Source organism: Amaranthus tricolor, chromosome 16 (genome assembly GCF_026212465.1).
Source record: "Amaranthus tricolor cultivar Red isolate AtriRed21 chromosome 16, ASM2621246v1, whole genome shotgun sequence".
NCBI lineage: Eukaryota > Viridiplantae > Streptophyta > Magnoliopsida > Caryophyllales > Amaranthaceae > Amaranthus > Amaranthus tricolor.
This window is the reverse complement of record NC_080062.1, coordinates 4,664,840-4,678,908: the sequence shown is the minus strand read 5'-3', so window position 1 is coordinate 4,678,908 and position 14,069 is coordinate 4,664,840. Positions and strand designations below refer to the sequence as shown.

At 28.5% G+C, this 14,069-nt stretch overlaps 1 protein-coding gene across 1 annotated transcript; it reads right to left on the bottom strand.

Annotated features, from left to right (window-relative positions):
• Positions 1-5,256: 5,256 nt before the first annotated feature.
• Positions 5,257-9,215, bottom strand: LOC130803064 (omega-3 fatty acid desaturase, chloroplastic). The gene is made up of 8 exons (XM_057667226.1): positions 8,325-9,215; positions 7,740-7,829; positions 7,554-7,620; positions 7,372-7,464; positions 6,819-7,004; positions 6,656-6,736; positions 5,888-6,025; positions 5,257-5,813 (listed from the first exon to the last, which is right to left on the bottom strand). Exons 1-8 carry the CDS (start codon positions 8,840-8,842, stop codon positions 5,649-5,651), a joined length of 1,338 nt encoding a protein of 445 aa, XP_057523209.1. The 5' UTR covers positions 8,843-9,215; the 3' UTR covers positions 5,257-5,648.
• Between the last annotated feature and the right edge of the window lie 4,854 nt (positions 9,216-14,069).

The following is a 14,069-nucleotide window of genomic DNA, read 5'->3' as shown; positions in this document are numbered from 1 at the left end:
CTCAACGCAACCTGATTTATTCGATAGACCTACTCGCAATAATGAAAACATATGTTCTTGTGCACCATAGCTAAATTAGGACCATTAACACCACCAAAACTTTAAGGTTTTACATGTGCGAGATAACTAACTTATATTGCGTCTACGTAAGCATCCATGAATGCTGTTAGTGGTCAGTGTTGAACATAGCACCATACACACTAGACTAGAAAATTCTTGTTTAAGTTGATATTCAAATTTGCTTTTATAGAAATGTTTAGGAAAAAAAAATATTGACGATTAGTTGTTATTAAAAAAATATGTGTCGTTAGCCAATACATTTTATTTTAGCTTATAAAACCAGCATTTTTGTTGGCTTTAAAAGTTATTTATTACTTTTTTTTATGTTTGGCCAATTAAAAAGTCAACTAAAAAAATGAAAAAATATACAGATGATAATTAAAAAAGTGACTGGGCCCATTTTCATAAACAAAAATTTAACAAATTGAGTGAGACGGACAATATAAAACCACATTTAGAATTTTCCATGAATAGATTAATGTTCTCCTTTAGTATCCTAACTAGATAGATTCTCGTGTCAAGTATGGTTTGTGAATTATTTAATTAAAAAAAATACTAATTATATATATGTAATTAAGCTATTATATGACTTCTTAATCATATTGAAACTATAAATTGACCTTTATAAAACTGTAAAAGTATTAATAAGACTCAAATTAAATAATTGCACTCAGCAACATAGATTATAAATAATTACATAAAAATAATAGAAAATTTCAACACATAAAAAATAATTTAAATGTTGAATGTCTTTGTAAAATCTTAAAATAAGTTTTGATCCTTAAAAATTTACTACAAGAATTAACATATAACCTAATTTATTTATTTATGTATAGTAATCTTTTCAAACATAAGTCATAGAATTATCATTTTAAATTTATTTTACTGATATCTTATTGTAATTATTTACTTAAATAATAAATGTGTAATCTATTTAATTTGTGTATTTTTTTTTGAATATATCCATGTAAGTAATATATAGGATTATATATGAAAAGGTATTTCAAATTTATTTTCTTTTCTTAATTTATTACAAATATATTTTAATGAAAATAAATTTTTTATATAAATAATTAGTATGTTATCTGATAACTATCCATTGTAATTAAAAGATACTAGGAGCACATATCCTAATTGATTGTATATGGTAAAAAGTTAGTAAATAATGTATAGTTTTAAAATCTTTTTGTAACTAATCAATTGAATACATATAATTAAAAAAATATTACATGATTACCTAATTACAACATAAAAAGGGTGTAGAAAAATTTTTATTATAAAGTCGACATATATATATATATTTTATATTTCTTGTTTACTACTTCTATTTTGCATAGATAGATAGATTTGTGATAACAAATAGATTTGTGATGACAATTGAGCTTCACTATCCATCCGTTATAAACCATGCATATACAAAGAGCAATTCATATTGGAATCTCATTGATTTCATGATCACTTTCCACGGAGGAGACCACATGATGATGACAATTTAATTTACAATTTTGAAATACCCATAATTATCTCGTGGTTCTATAAAATTTATATACCATCCGTCAAGTTTTATTTTTTATGCAATTTAATTTATTATTTAATTATTTACAAATTAAACTATATTCCTCTAAAAATTTTAAAAAAATTAATATTATTAAAGTATGCGATTTTTTTACACATTACCCGCAATGTATAAAATGAGCTTGAATGATGAAAAATGTCAATAACGATAATATAGCAAGTATTTCTGAACGAAGAAAGTATATCAGAACAATGATTTTTTTAATACTATTTATCAATGAATTTTAATTTGTATCTTAATCTTAATCTTGATGTTAAAATATAATCAAATGAGATTTTATTTGATTCGTCTCAATGTAAATTTTATTGATGTTAATTTTTTAACCTTTAATTATATTTATTTACATATAATTAGAATTAAAACAGAACAATTGATGTGAATTAAAGGAAGTACTAAATGTATCCCAAATGGTGTACCCCAACAATTAGGAATACCAACAACTATAGAGTGCTTCACGCCTCACCCGTGTGAATGTTCGGTTGGTTCATGTGATCACGTGGATAATATTATAAGTCATGAATAAGCTAAAAAAAAGCCCTATAAATAAGAAAAAAAGATAATTAATCATTTTCGTAGGTATTGATAATAATGGCGAAGGGAGGTTCATGTCAATAGGGTCAATTGACCCTATTTAGACTTAAAAATATTTCAGTAAATACTAAAATTGTCCATAATAAATTTATAAAAATAATAGTTTTTGTTTGCAGTCCAAAATTAAAAAAATAACTTAAAATTGCTTAAGATATTTATATTCTAGATAAATTAAAAACTCGTCAAGGGCAATTAAACGAAAAAAAAGACTGTTAATAATTAATTCATAGATTTTTGTTTGGTCTTTGTTATTTAAAATATTTGATAAATTTTAAAATGTACGAGATTCTACATATTGCAAATTTTAATTTATAAAATATTAATTTTAAAGTTGATAGCAAAATATCCTTATTACTCTCTTAAGATGTTCAAATCTAAGTTTTAAAATATTCTTTTGAGAGAATCATGTGGTCTTTTGCATTTCATACACTAATTTTTTTTTTTTTTTTCGGCCAAGTATCTCCAAAAATTCAAAAATTAAAAATATTGCTAGAAAATCAAATTTTCAATAACATTTCATTTTTAGTTGCCGAATAAAAAAACTTTACTCACACATATAAGTGTATTTAAGCTTCATTAATTAGACTTTGACATATCAGATTTTTACAAAATTTTATTCATTTTTTATCATTTAGACTCATAAATAAAAATATAACATATGACAGCACATAACATATTGTGAAAATTTTTGAATCCAAAAGAGTTTCAACTCAAGTCTTGAATATCAAAGACTTACTATAAGACTGTGCTTAAGACTATCCCTTTGTCAAAGAAATTATCATAAAACTTAGCTTAAGACTAGAGACAAACACGCTTAAAAGTGTTCAAAATAGTTTCGACGTTTCGATATTAACTAACCTTGTAGCCGAATTCAATTTTAAAAATAAACAGACAATTATATTAAAGCCTACGTAGACATTAGAATGCCCTAAGTGAAAAGGCAAACTTAATTATCTGATCCGATTATCTAATTTACCTAATTAATCGAATGAAAATTACACACCCTAAGTAAAAACGCAAATTTGAATATGAAATAAAAGAAATAAAAGTGATAAGCGTGAAACCAATTACAGGTACAATATATAGTATGGTCCCAATTTGAAGAGCGGCAATGACCACATAACCAGCAAAACCACCGCACAAGAATGACAAAATCCAATAAGAATCACATAATATATAAGAGAGACGTATTTTAACCCCAGTCCATTAAAGATTAATGCTTATTTACCGTATTTTTAATACCTACTTATATTATTTTTAATACTTGCTTATCGTATCGTTAATGCCTACTTTTAATATCGTAAATGTCTACTTACATTATTCTTAATAGCTAATTACAATATTTTAAAAAATATATAATGAGTTGGCTTAATTAAAAATGGCCTTTTTAAAAGACCGTCTCTCACAAAAATTTGTGTTTGTATGTGAACCCTATTTTAACTTGGAAAAGTCAAAAAATGTACACACATTGTATGATGTTGAAAATTGACTAGTTTATGATACTTAAATGTCCAAGTATGTGTGCCTTAGCATTCACATTTACATGTGCATTAGAGAACACATAAACAATGATAATTGATTATCGATGATTGGTATTGGTAATATCAAAATCTTAATCTCAAACAATATGTCAATTAGGGTATTTTGAATGGTAAGAAAAAAAAATTTCACTAATCTATCTCTACACTTTTCATTTCATTCATATATGTTTTTTGTGTAAAAATTTTGCTATTTCAAGTTTATTTCATTCATGAGGAAGAAAAACTTTTGCAATCAAAACACGTGTCACACATCGGTTAGATGTGCTGACGCGCCAGTTAACTACTTTTTTATTTGTTTTGTGTGGTGGGGTCAGTGTAAAGAGCTCCATACAAACTTCCACCACACTATTGTTTTGGAAATGTACGCATGTTTTTTTTATGAGTACTCACTGATAAGAGCAAAACCCTTGTCAAAAAGTTTCCTTTTATTAAATTATTTTATACAGATGGGAGTGCTCTTACAAGAATGAAAACAACTTAAATTCGATTTTATCTTTCCCTTTATTCACTTTCAATGTCTCATTTGAAATATTGCACTATGCATCAATCAATCTTAGCTTGTACTTGTACTTAATCTATAGGGTAAAACATAATTTAGTGGAATCTTGTTTGATCTTTTCAATGTAAATTTTACGATTATCAACCTTTTACAAATTTAAACTAAGACCAGTTACAGATATTAAAAGTTAAATTAATGCATTAGCAAGCATGAAAAAAAAAATGAGATATTTAAAATGAATAGGATGGAATAATCTACTAATCTACGACTAAGAAAATCAATTTCATCAAACCTTCATATATATTCTCCTCCATTCCATTATATGTTTGTCATAAACTAATTTTTCGTGTTAAGATCATTTTCTCACCAACTCTGTAAGCTCAAAACCGCTTTTCCTAAATCCTAAACCTTTCAAGAACGAAACTATTTTGAACTTAATAATTCTATTTCACATATAACAAAAATTCAATAATCACTAACAAACCCTAAATTGACCCAAATAAGTCATCAAAAATAAGGAAAATTTGAATAAAATAAGATGTTTTAACAACTTAATTCCAAAAATAAGCTTCGTGAAAACTTTATTCCCAAAATAAGTGTCTGTACATCCCAACCTAGGCTTGGTGAAAGTCGCTGTTACTAACAGCGACTTAAAAAAAATTATCATTTTTTTTTAAGTCGTTGTTAGTAACAGCGACTTAATGAGTTTTAAGTTTACATTTCTCAGTTACTTTCTCATTCCAACCTACGAGATTAAAGAGTTGAACAGTTAACCTTAAAGTCGCTATTAGTAACAGCGACTTGAGGCTTTACTAATTGTTTTTTTTTTTAAGTCGCTGTTAGTAAGAGCAACTTTCACCAAGCCTAGGTTGAGATGTACGAACGCTTATTTTGAGAATAAAGTTTTTACGAAGCTTATTTTTAGAATTAAATTGTTAAAACATCTTATTTTATTCAAATTTTCAAAAATAAGAAACTTGTACAACCCATTTTCTAAACTTGTTATTTATTAGTTATTCACCAACACTTAATGAGTAGTTCTTGACAGAAAATCAGTGATAATCTATACAATAGATGTGCAAATAATGTATGATAAAGAATGATTAACACAAACAATTACAATACTTATAATTTGCATAATCATCCCCCATCAAACCTATAAATAAGCTTTGTACACAACATGACAATGCAATCCATCTTCATTGAACCACTCTTTCGTACATGCGAAACTCGAAATTGTTGGTGAATCTCGACGAAATTTTGTTTGCCTTTACTCGGTCATAAGTATAGTTACTAATAACAAAACTACTCGGATCCTTCCTTTATCAGACATCAAGGGAACGATCCCAAAGAATCAATTTTCTGCAACTCTTCGGTAAGACTACAGATTAGGGTCGGTTTGGTAGTAGACAACATCTCCGGTGTCACTAACATAATGATCTTTCTTAAAACTATTTGCGAGAACACCAAATAAGTATAGAGGCAGAGGTCCGGATTTCTTGGGTTCTCGGTAGTATTTCCCAAGAACGGGCTTTGCTGCCTCGGTCTGCACGTTGATAATCAGTGTTAAAAAATGAAGAAAATAGATGGGTATGTAGGTTGTTTAGGATGGATACTTACTGCTTCAATAAGATGATAGTGTGGAATTTGTGGGAAAAGATGATGAATGACATGAGTACCAATGTCATGGTGGATGTTGTTTATCCATCCATAGTCTCGGTCTAGCGTTGTAAGCCCTCCTCGAAGATAACTCCATTCCTAGTGAGCAAAAACAAGCGGATGAATCAATTTCCGGAACTATAACATCGAGTAACTCAATGTTGGATATACGCAACCTTACCCTTGTTAGTAAATTTTCAAACTGAACATCCTAACAATTGTTTTTTGACAAATATTACCATGGAACCTAAGTGATTGTTTGGTTGACATAATCCAACAAGAAATTACATTTTTGGGGATTGAGTTTCTTTCAATTTGTTCATTATTTGATACTCAGGTCTAAACATAGGAAGTCTTAACTACCACAAAGCAATGGATTAAGTTGTTTACTTAATCATGCAATTTAAATCACACAACTTCATGGGAAACTATATTTGCTTGGTCTGACCACACTAAAACATGTAAATCTCAACAACAAAAACGATAAAGCTCATTGTCACATGATTCGCTAATTGCCTTGCGAATCACGAATCGAAAAAAGCAAATTATGATCGGTTTTAATCTACTTTTGAACCATTTTATGTGAATCGCGAATCCAAAAGGCGAACTAACTAGCGAATTATGTTTCACTGATAAAGCCTTGAACCTAAAAGATTAGGGCCCACCACATGAACTAATAAATCAGTTTCAAATTCCAATATATTAAAGACATAGTTTAGCAAAACACACCTGACCGCGGTACCATGGAAGTTTATCGTCATGACCATGGTGATGCAAGTAAGTTACCAAGTCCAACCACATGACAAATATCTGCAATGAATACAAACAAATGAAAACCGAGGGCTAATTCGAACAATTTCTAACGGATTGAGCCAAAAAAATGAGAACCCACCGCATAAGGGACACCATAGAGCTTGAGCAACTGAATAGGGCCCATGACAAAAGACAACCCCACAAGCAATGCAACCATTGCTGACCAACAAGCTGTGGAGGTTACAATATCATGCTTCTCATTTGGAGTAAACAAATCACTATCAGGATGGAAATGTGAGCCTGACTTTCCAGGACTTCTAGCAAACTGCAGATGAACAAATCAATCAATACACGAAACACAATCGAACATCAACAAACTGTTAGAGTATATGACATATTATGGGGTCTCAATCATCAGGTTAAGCTTTTGGTTGAGTTGGTTCCTTGACATGGTATCAGAAGCCAACGTGATAAAACTCGAGTTCGAATCTCAACCACCCCTCATTTAAAGCGCGGAATATCCAGCGCCTATGTGCATCCACACTTCTAGCACAATGGGCTTTCGTGTGAGGGACATGTTAGAGTATATAATAACATATCATGGGACCTCAATCATCAGTTTTAAGCTTTTGGTTGAGTTGATTCCTTGATGCAAACCATTTTTGAAAAAACAAGCTAGATTGAGGGCTTACCAGATAAATTGGGTATGCAAGCAAGGGAAATGGGATGGTAAACCTTAACTTCTTTGTCATAGTGTCCAAACTATTATATATTTTTTCAGACAACTGAAAACAAAAACAAGAAATTTGAATCAATGAAAAATATTCCCAAGAAAATGAAGAACACATAAAAATAAAGTTTATAAAAAGCTTACTGGGTGCCATGATTCATCATTCTCAATATGCCCATGATTTTGATGGTGAGTTCTATGACTAATCCTCCTATATTATCACAAAAGATTCAAACTTTTAGCTCAAACTACTCATTAACATCATATAATCCATCATTTACCAACAATATCAATCATAAATGATGAATGATAAGTATAGAATTAACATACCATCCATGATATGGAACAAGGATTGAAGAATGAAGCAAGTGACCAACTACACTATTAAGCTTATGATTGTTGGAAAAGCTTCCATGTCCACTACACAAACAACAAAATTAAAAATAACTTCTATTAAAAAGATAGAATTAATTCCACAAAGTAGAAAAAGAAGTAGGATATAACAATTAGCCACATTTCAAGCAACTATAAACAACAAAAATTTGCCATTTTTATACAAGCTTGCTAATTATATCCAACTATCCTCAATTTTTACACAATGCTTGCTAATTGAAACAAAAGGGTGTTTGAAAAAAAAGTTTTTTTTTACAATTTTTAGGTATAAATAGATAGTTAAGTTGTCAAATTATCAGTAAATTACACCAAGTTGCTCAAATAAGTTGGTCAGTTCATAAAACTAACTTGTTAAATCGGTCACTCCAATCAGCTGTCGATTCAAAAAGATACACTAACTATATTTAAAGATAATTCAATGAAAAGACCTCAAAGCAAGACTTGTGAATAATGTAAAATAAAACATATTTCAAGTATAAGGAAATGGAGGATAATATATAGATTAACAAAAAGGGTACTCACCAATCATGACCAAGAACAAAGAGAGCCCAAAACATGGTGCCTTGAGCAATCCAATAAAGAGGCCAAACAAGCCAATTATTAAAGAAAGAAGCAGCAGCAGCCAATCCAAAAACAACAACAATATCTCTAACAACATAACTCATAGATTTCCAAGGGTCTTTTACCCAACAATGTTTTGGAATTGCATTCTTAATATCAGCTAATTTGAATGGAGGTGGTGCACCAGGGTCAAATTCATCAACCCCATTAATAAAGTTATCATCGTTTTCTTCTTCAAAAGGAGGGGAACTTACCCTTAAAGGGGCACTAACCTTAACCTCCCATTTTTTATCCTTAGAAAATGATTTTGAATTGGGTTTTGAACAACAAGAAATCAACAATGAAGATGGGTTTAGATCTGAGGAAAAAACAGGGGAAAACCTAATTTTAATGGGATTTGAGGAAAATCTTGATATGGGTTTTGGGTAATTTTTTGGGAGAGGTTTAATCCCACATTGTGAAAGTACCCAACTTGCCATTGTTGAGTGATTTTGGTCTTTTGGGTATGTTAAGAGTACCCCCAAGTAATAAAGGAGGTATCTTTTAAGGGTTTTTAAAGAAAAAATTAGATTAAAAATTGAAAGATTGGATTTTTTTGTACTTTTTAAGGGTAAGAATCAAGAAGAGATAACAAAAGAATAAATCTCTACCACAAGATAAATGTTGGTTAGAGATTGACACAATTGGCTTATAAGATGACAAGGGTTCTCAATTCTCTCTCACTATTAGGTATGAGAAATCAAGGAAGTTGTGGAGACTATATGGTTGTACTTTCTTGTATGAATCTTTTCTCTTTCATGGGGAATCAATGGAGTTATTTATAGGTTTAAAAATACATGTGTGTATTTATTTTAGGGGGGTTTTCTGTTTAATTGGGATATTTCTAGTTGGGTTCCTACAAGTAATAAAAGTTTGGCCGGAGGAACTTCAGTATGTTAAACTTTGACTAGATGATGTTATGGGTTGACATGTAAAATTTTGACTCTTGGACTCGTTGGACTAAATCGCCCAACATTTGTTCAATTTTATAATTAAATTCGACTTTAAAAATGGATTAACATTATGTAAAAGTTAATGTGGATACAAGATTTAATTTTGAATCGATCTGAAATATCTGACCTGAAATTGACCTGATAATCAAAAGAACATTTCTAATTGGATTGATATGAAGCTAATACTAATGAAAATGATCTGAATGGAAAATGACTCAACTTGAATTATCAGTTGATCATTTTAACTGAGGTTTGTTTTGAGTCTAAGATTTTATTGGATATGCTCTGAAAGACTAAATTTAATCTTAATTTTAGGTTTTAGATCCACTTATTTGAAACTTAACGGGTTTGAATTTGAGTTTGAGTAATGGTATTTAAAAAAAGGTATGTTTATAAGGTTTTAGACATAAATTCGTCCTAATCTCGTATTTGATCTAAAGTTGTCCCAAAATTGACCCATTAGACATATTTTAATTTTTTTTTTGAACTCAATTAAACCTATTAAGCTATTATCAACCTAAAAATCCATTATATACTTTGTTAAATCTTAACCAAAAAAAATTGTTTCAAAAAAAAAAAAACTTAACAAAAAATGGTGGAGAAAGAACAATAATATTAAAACTCAATTGCCACTCGTTTAGAACCATAAGCTCATTAGACTTTATGATTGTTTGTTAAAATCAAAAGGTTCAGACTCTTGGGGTTTGAGTTTTAATATGAAACCACACAAAATAAAAGAGAAAGAGTATGAGTTTGTGTCTAGTCAAATTCAACCAACACTTAAGTTTTGACATAAACCTTCACTTGTTTGAACTTGAATTGATGTTGTGGGAGTATTCTTTTTTTTTACAACAAAACACATTTATACTTTACTTTACTAAATTAAATTATGAATTAACTTAGAATCAAATATTTTTGGATTAGTTTAAGAATTGAGTGTTCGCTCCACCAACTCACACTCATTACTAACACTATCATCTCAAGATTGATATATCATATATGCTGTTTTAGTATGCACTAAATCTATACAAAAGTTTCTCAACAAATTATTATAACCTTATCATGTTTTGCATTATATTAGGATTATATGTATTCTAAATTACAAAACATCATCTAACTTCTACTCCAAATCTATTATAAACATTTTCAAAATCTTTTACCTATCAGTTTCTTTAAATTTATTATTAATAATAATATTTTCACTTAATATATGTTATTTTCAATAGCAAATTCAATATAATGGATGGAGCAGTAAGAAGAAGCTCCCATTAATTTTTAAGCATAATAATAATCCCAAACAAGAGAATATTTGAAAAGGCCACAAAGTCAAATACTCCTCATTTACCACAAAGAAAGACCTACAAAAGTGGAAAAATTGTGGACGTAGTGATTTTAATAAATTGGAAAAGTAGAAATGATATTTTTATGGTTGTGGTGATTCATGATTTCATCATGGAATTTCATGTGTGAATTGAAAAACAACCCATGATGGTGGCTGACTCGGCTGGCCGGAGAGCATGTATGTCATATTTTTATATAAATTACTATTTTAAATCTACATTTAAATCATACTACTCATAGATTTTGCTGTCGATAAAAAAAGTCAGCTCAAATATTTATACTTCGGCAATATCCAACCTCCTCATCTAAGTTTTTCTTTTTACAATTTCGATATAAAAATTATAACTTTTTTCACTTAAAGTTTTGACTTTGTGTCTGGCCATAGCAAATAATTGCCATTAGTTACTTTTTCCAAATATACATTAATACGTTATTCTTATTTTTTATTTTAGTCCATTGTATGGATTTTGCATTATTTTTTAGTCATGACCCATTTTTCTCTAATACACATCATACATTTGACTTATATTTTCATCACATAAACACTCAATTTCCCATAAAATATATTTATTTTTTACTATTATTATTCTCTTTCTTTCATTCACACGACATATATATATATATATATTTGGGGCTAATAATACTATGCGAAAGAAAGAGCAAGTAACATGTAATTTGAAATGCTAATAATAATAGTAATTTTCAATTGTCTATGTTTGGTTTATGTTCATAATTATTATTATTATTATTATTATACTTCCTTTAATTTAGCTTAAATGTTTCATTTAGTTATATACTTTCATTATTGTATTAATTGAATTCTTAATATCTCTAATTGTGTATAATTAAAAATCATTAAAAATTAATACTATAAATTTACATTTACATAAAAATCAAACAAAATCTCACATAACTATTGTCAAGAAACTAACTCAACTAAAAACATAACAATTACTAATCTAAATACTTTTGGTACCAATATTTAGGGGGAAAAAATAGAATCTTGATTAATTTTTTTTGTTAATATTTTCTCAAGTCCAATTGAGTAGGATAAGTTTTAATAAGTGATGTCGGTTTTAGTGATTTTCTTGAAGATATTACATTTAGATAATTGTTTTAAAATTTATGACTTATTAGATTGATTTGTTATTTCAATCATTTATTTCTAATTTGACTTTAAGTTTTTTCTTTTTTCTTTTGGATTATAATCCAAGAAAAAATAACTTGTAAATAAGAATAGAGACTAGATTTGCTTGACCTTGTGCGGTAGAAAAACAATTTTCGTCAATGATAATTAATAGGTTGAAAATTCTACTCTATATAGTTATATACAATCCATTTATTTTTATTAAATAGTTGCTCATTTTTTGAATTTTTTTTTCTTTAATTTGCATTTTAATTAAAATAAGAAAATTTCAAAAAACTGAGCAAATTGGTAAGTAAAATTTTAAACAAGATTATCACAAAGTATAACCAAATTCTTTTAAATCTTATTTAAGAATAACCAATTCTTACCTACCAAGTGCCTAGTCTAAAGCATAAACCATATTACACCTCTTTTTAATAACTATGGAATAGGTGGGTCCCTAGATGTTTTTATGAAACTCAAGGCTAAAAAATTAGAATCAAATCTCACTTGCATGATAAGAAGTATCATATTTTTCAGACGAGATTGGAATTTAAATTTTATTAACCTTTTTTTCAATTTATCTTATAACAAAAAATGTTAAAATGTATAATAGTTTTGGTTGAGTTAGTTCTCAATCCATTATTCACAATTTAGTTACTAATTTTGATCAAGACAGAGTAAAAATCTTTATTAATTTTTATGATCATGTTTATTTTATATTGTTTAGAATTTTAGGCTTGGAAACAAGTAATATATAGTGTTAATATATAAAATTATTTAAGAAACCTAAATTTAAAAGGCTATTGTACCGTTAATTACCTTAAACATATCTTGAACCAATTAAGACTTTATTATTCATAGTTTAGTTATTCTCAATCCTTTATTTTTCTACCTTTAATATGTGATATATACTTATATTAATATTTCCTCGATGTTTGAATCTCTAGGAATTTATTTGCTTAATCAATTTTAGTTTAACATAGGAAGTAGAATCTAATGAAGTGTTTAGATTACATGAGTATTATGTAACTTATTCTTCTAATTATATGTAAAAATATTAAATTTTACGTTAATACTTTCTCCTATTCACTTTAAAAGATTCATTTATTTTGCATCTTTGCTAATGCACAAAATATAATCTGTAATATCTTTAATTATACATGATTAAAAATTAAAAAAAATTAATATTAATAAAATTTACATCAAAACGAATAGAATTCTACTTAACTACTTTATTTTAACTCATAGATTAAAAGTAGATTACAAACTACAAAAAGTTGATAAATAGTGCAAAATTACAAATAAAACATTTGAAGTGAATAGAAAGGAGACTTTTAAGTTGAAGCCAAAAACTATTCGTTTCATTGTGTTTTTGCATTTCACTTACTTTTTCTCTATTATATATAGGGATGGTCATGGGTCTAGGATCCTGTTGGACCCGCTCCGAACCCGCCCCTTTTTAAGGGTCTGGGTCTAAATTTTTTAGACCCATCGGATTCGGGTCGGATCTGGATCCAAAAAATATTTGACGGGTCCGGGTCCTAAGGTGAAGACCCGGATCCTAAACTTTTAAATTTTATATTATGAATTTCTGATTTTTAAATTCTAATATTAATTTTTTTTTATTATTAATATATAATAATATAATACCTTGGGCCCTTGATCAGTTGATTACCTGATTCACTTGATTGCCTTCTCAAATTTTCATTCTCAATCCAGTAACCCTAAATCCCTAATTTTTTTCTCATTCACTTGATTCACTATGTTTCTCATTTAGTCTTTTATATTTGCTTTTTAATTATGTATTTAGACAAGTGTTTTTAAGTTTTAGTAATTATTTTGTATTTGAATTTTATGGACTCGAACAAGTGTTTGCAATACGATAATAAGTTGCTCACAAAAATACAAAAAGACTCGCAAAAGGTACAATTTTGACAAATTAAAGAGGCTTTGTATAAGACCTATTAAGGACCCTAGACCCGTCAGATCCGTAGGGTCTGGGTCTGAAAATTTTGAACTCTAAGGGTCCGAATTCGGGTCTGGATCCATAAAAAATAAAAGGGTCAGGGTCTGAATCTGGCCGGACCCGCTCCAGACCCGCCCCATGACCATCCCTAATTATATACAACCAACACTCAATACTTAACTTTTATCAAATATATCCATAACTACTGACTTAAACGTCTAAATTATCAGTTAACAATTCTAGTAGTTCAAATTAGACCCAAGATCACACATCAAATA

Bases quoted from the DNA above. Each gene is read 5' to 3' on its own strand.
- LOC130803064 (XM_057667226.1), bottom strand. From the start codon at position 8,842: ATGGCAAGTTGGGTACTTTCACAATGTGGGATTAAACCTCTCCCAAAA. The intron at 7,830-8,324 runs GTGAGTACCCTT...TTGTTTGTGTAG, and splicing joins TTTGTTCTTGGTCATGATTG to TGGACATGGAAGCTTTTCCA. The intron at 7,621-7,739 runs GTATGTTAATTC...GTGATAATATAG, and splicing joins CTTGTTCCATATCATGGATG to GAGGATTAGTCATAGAACTC.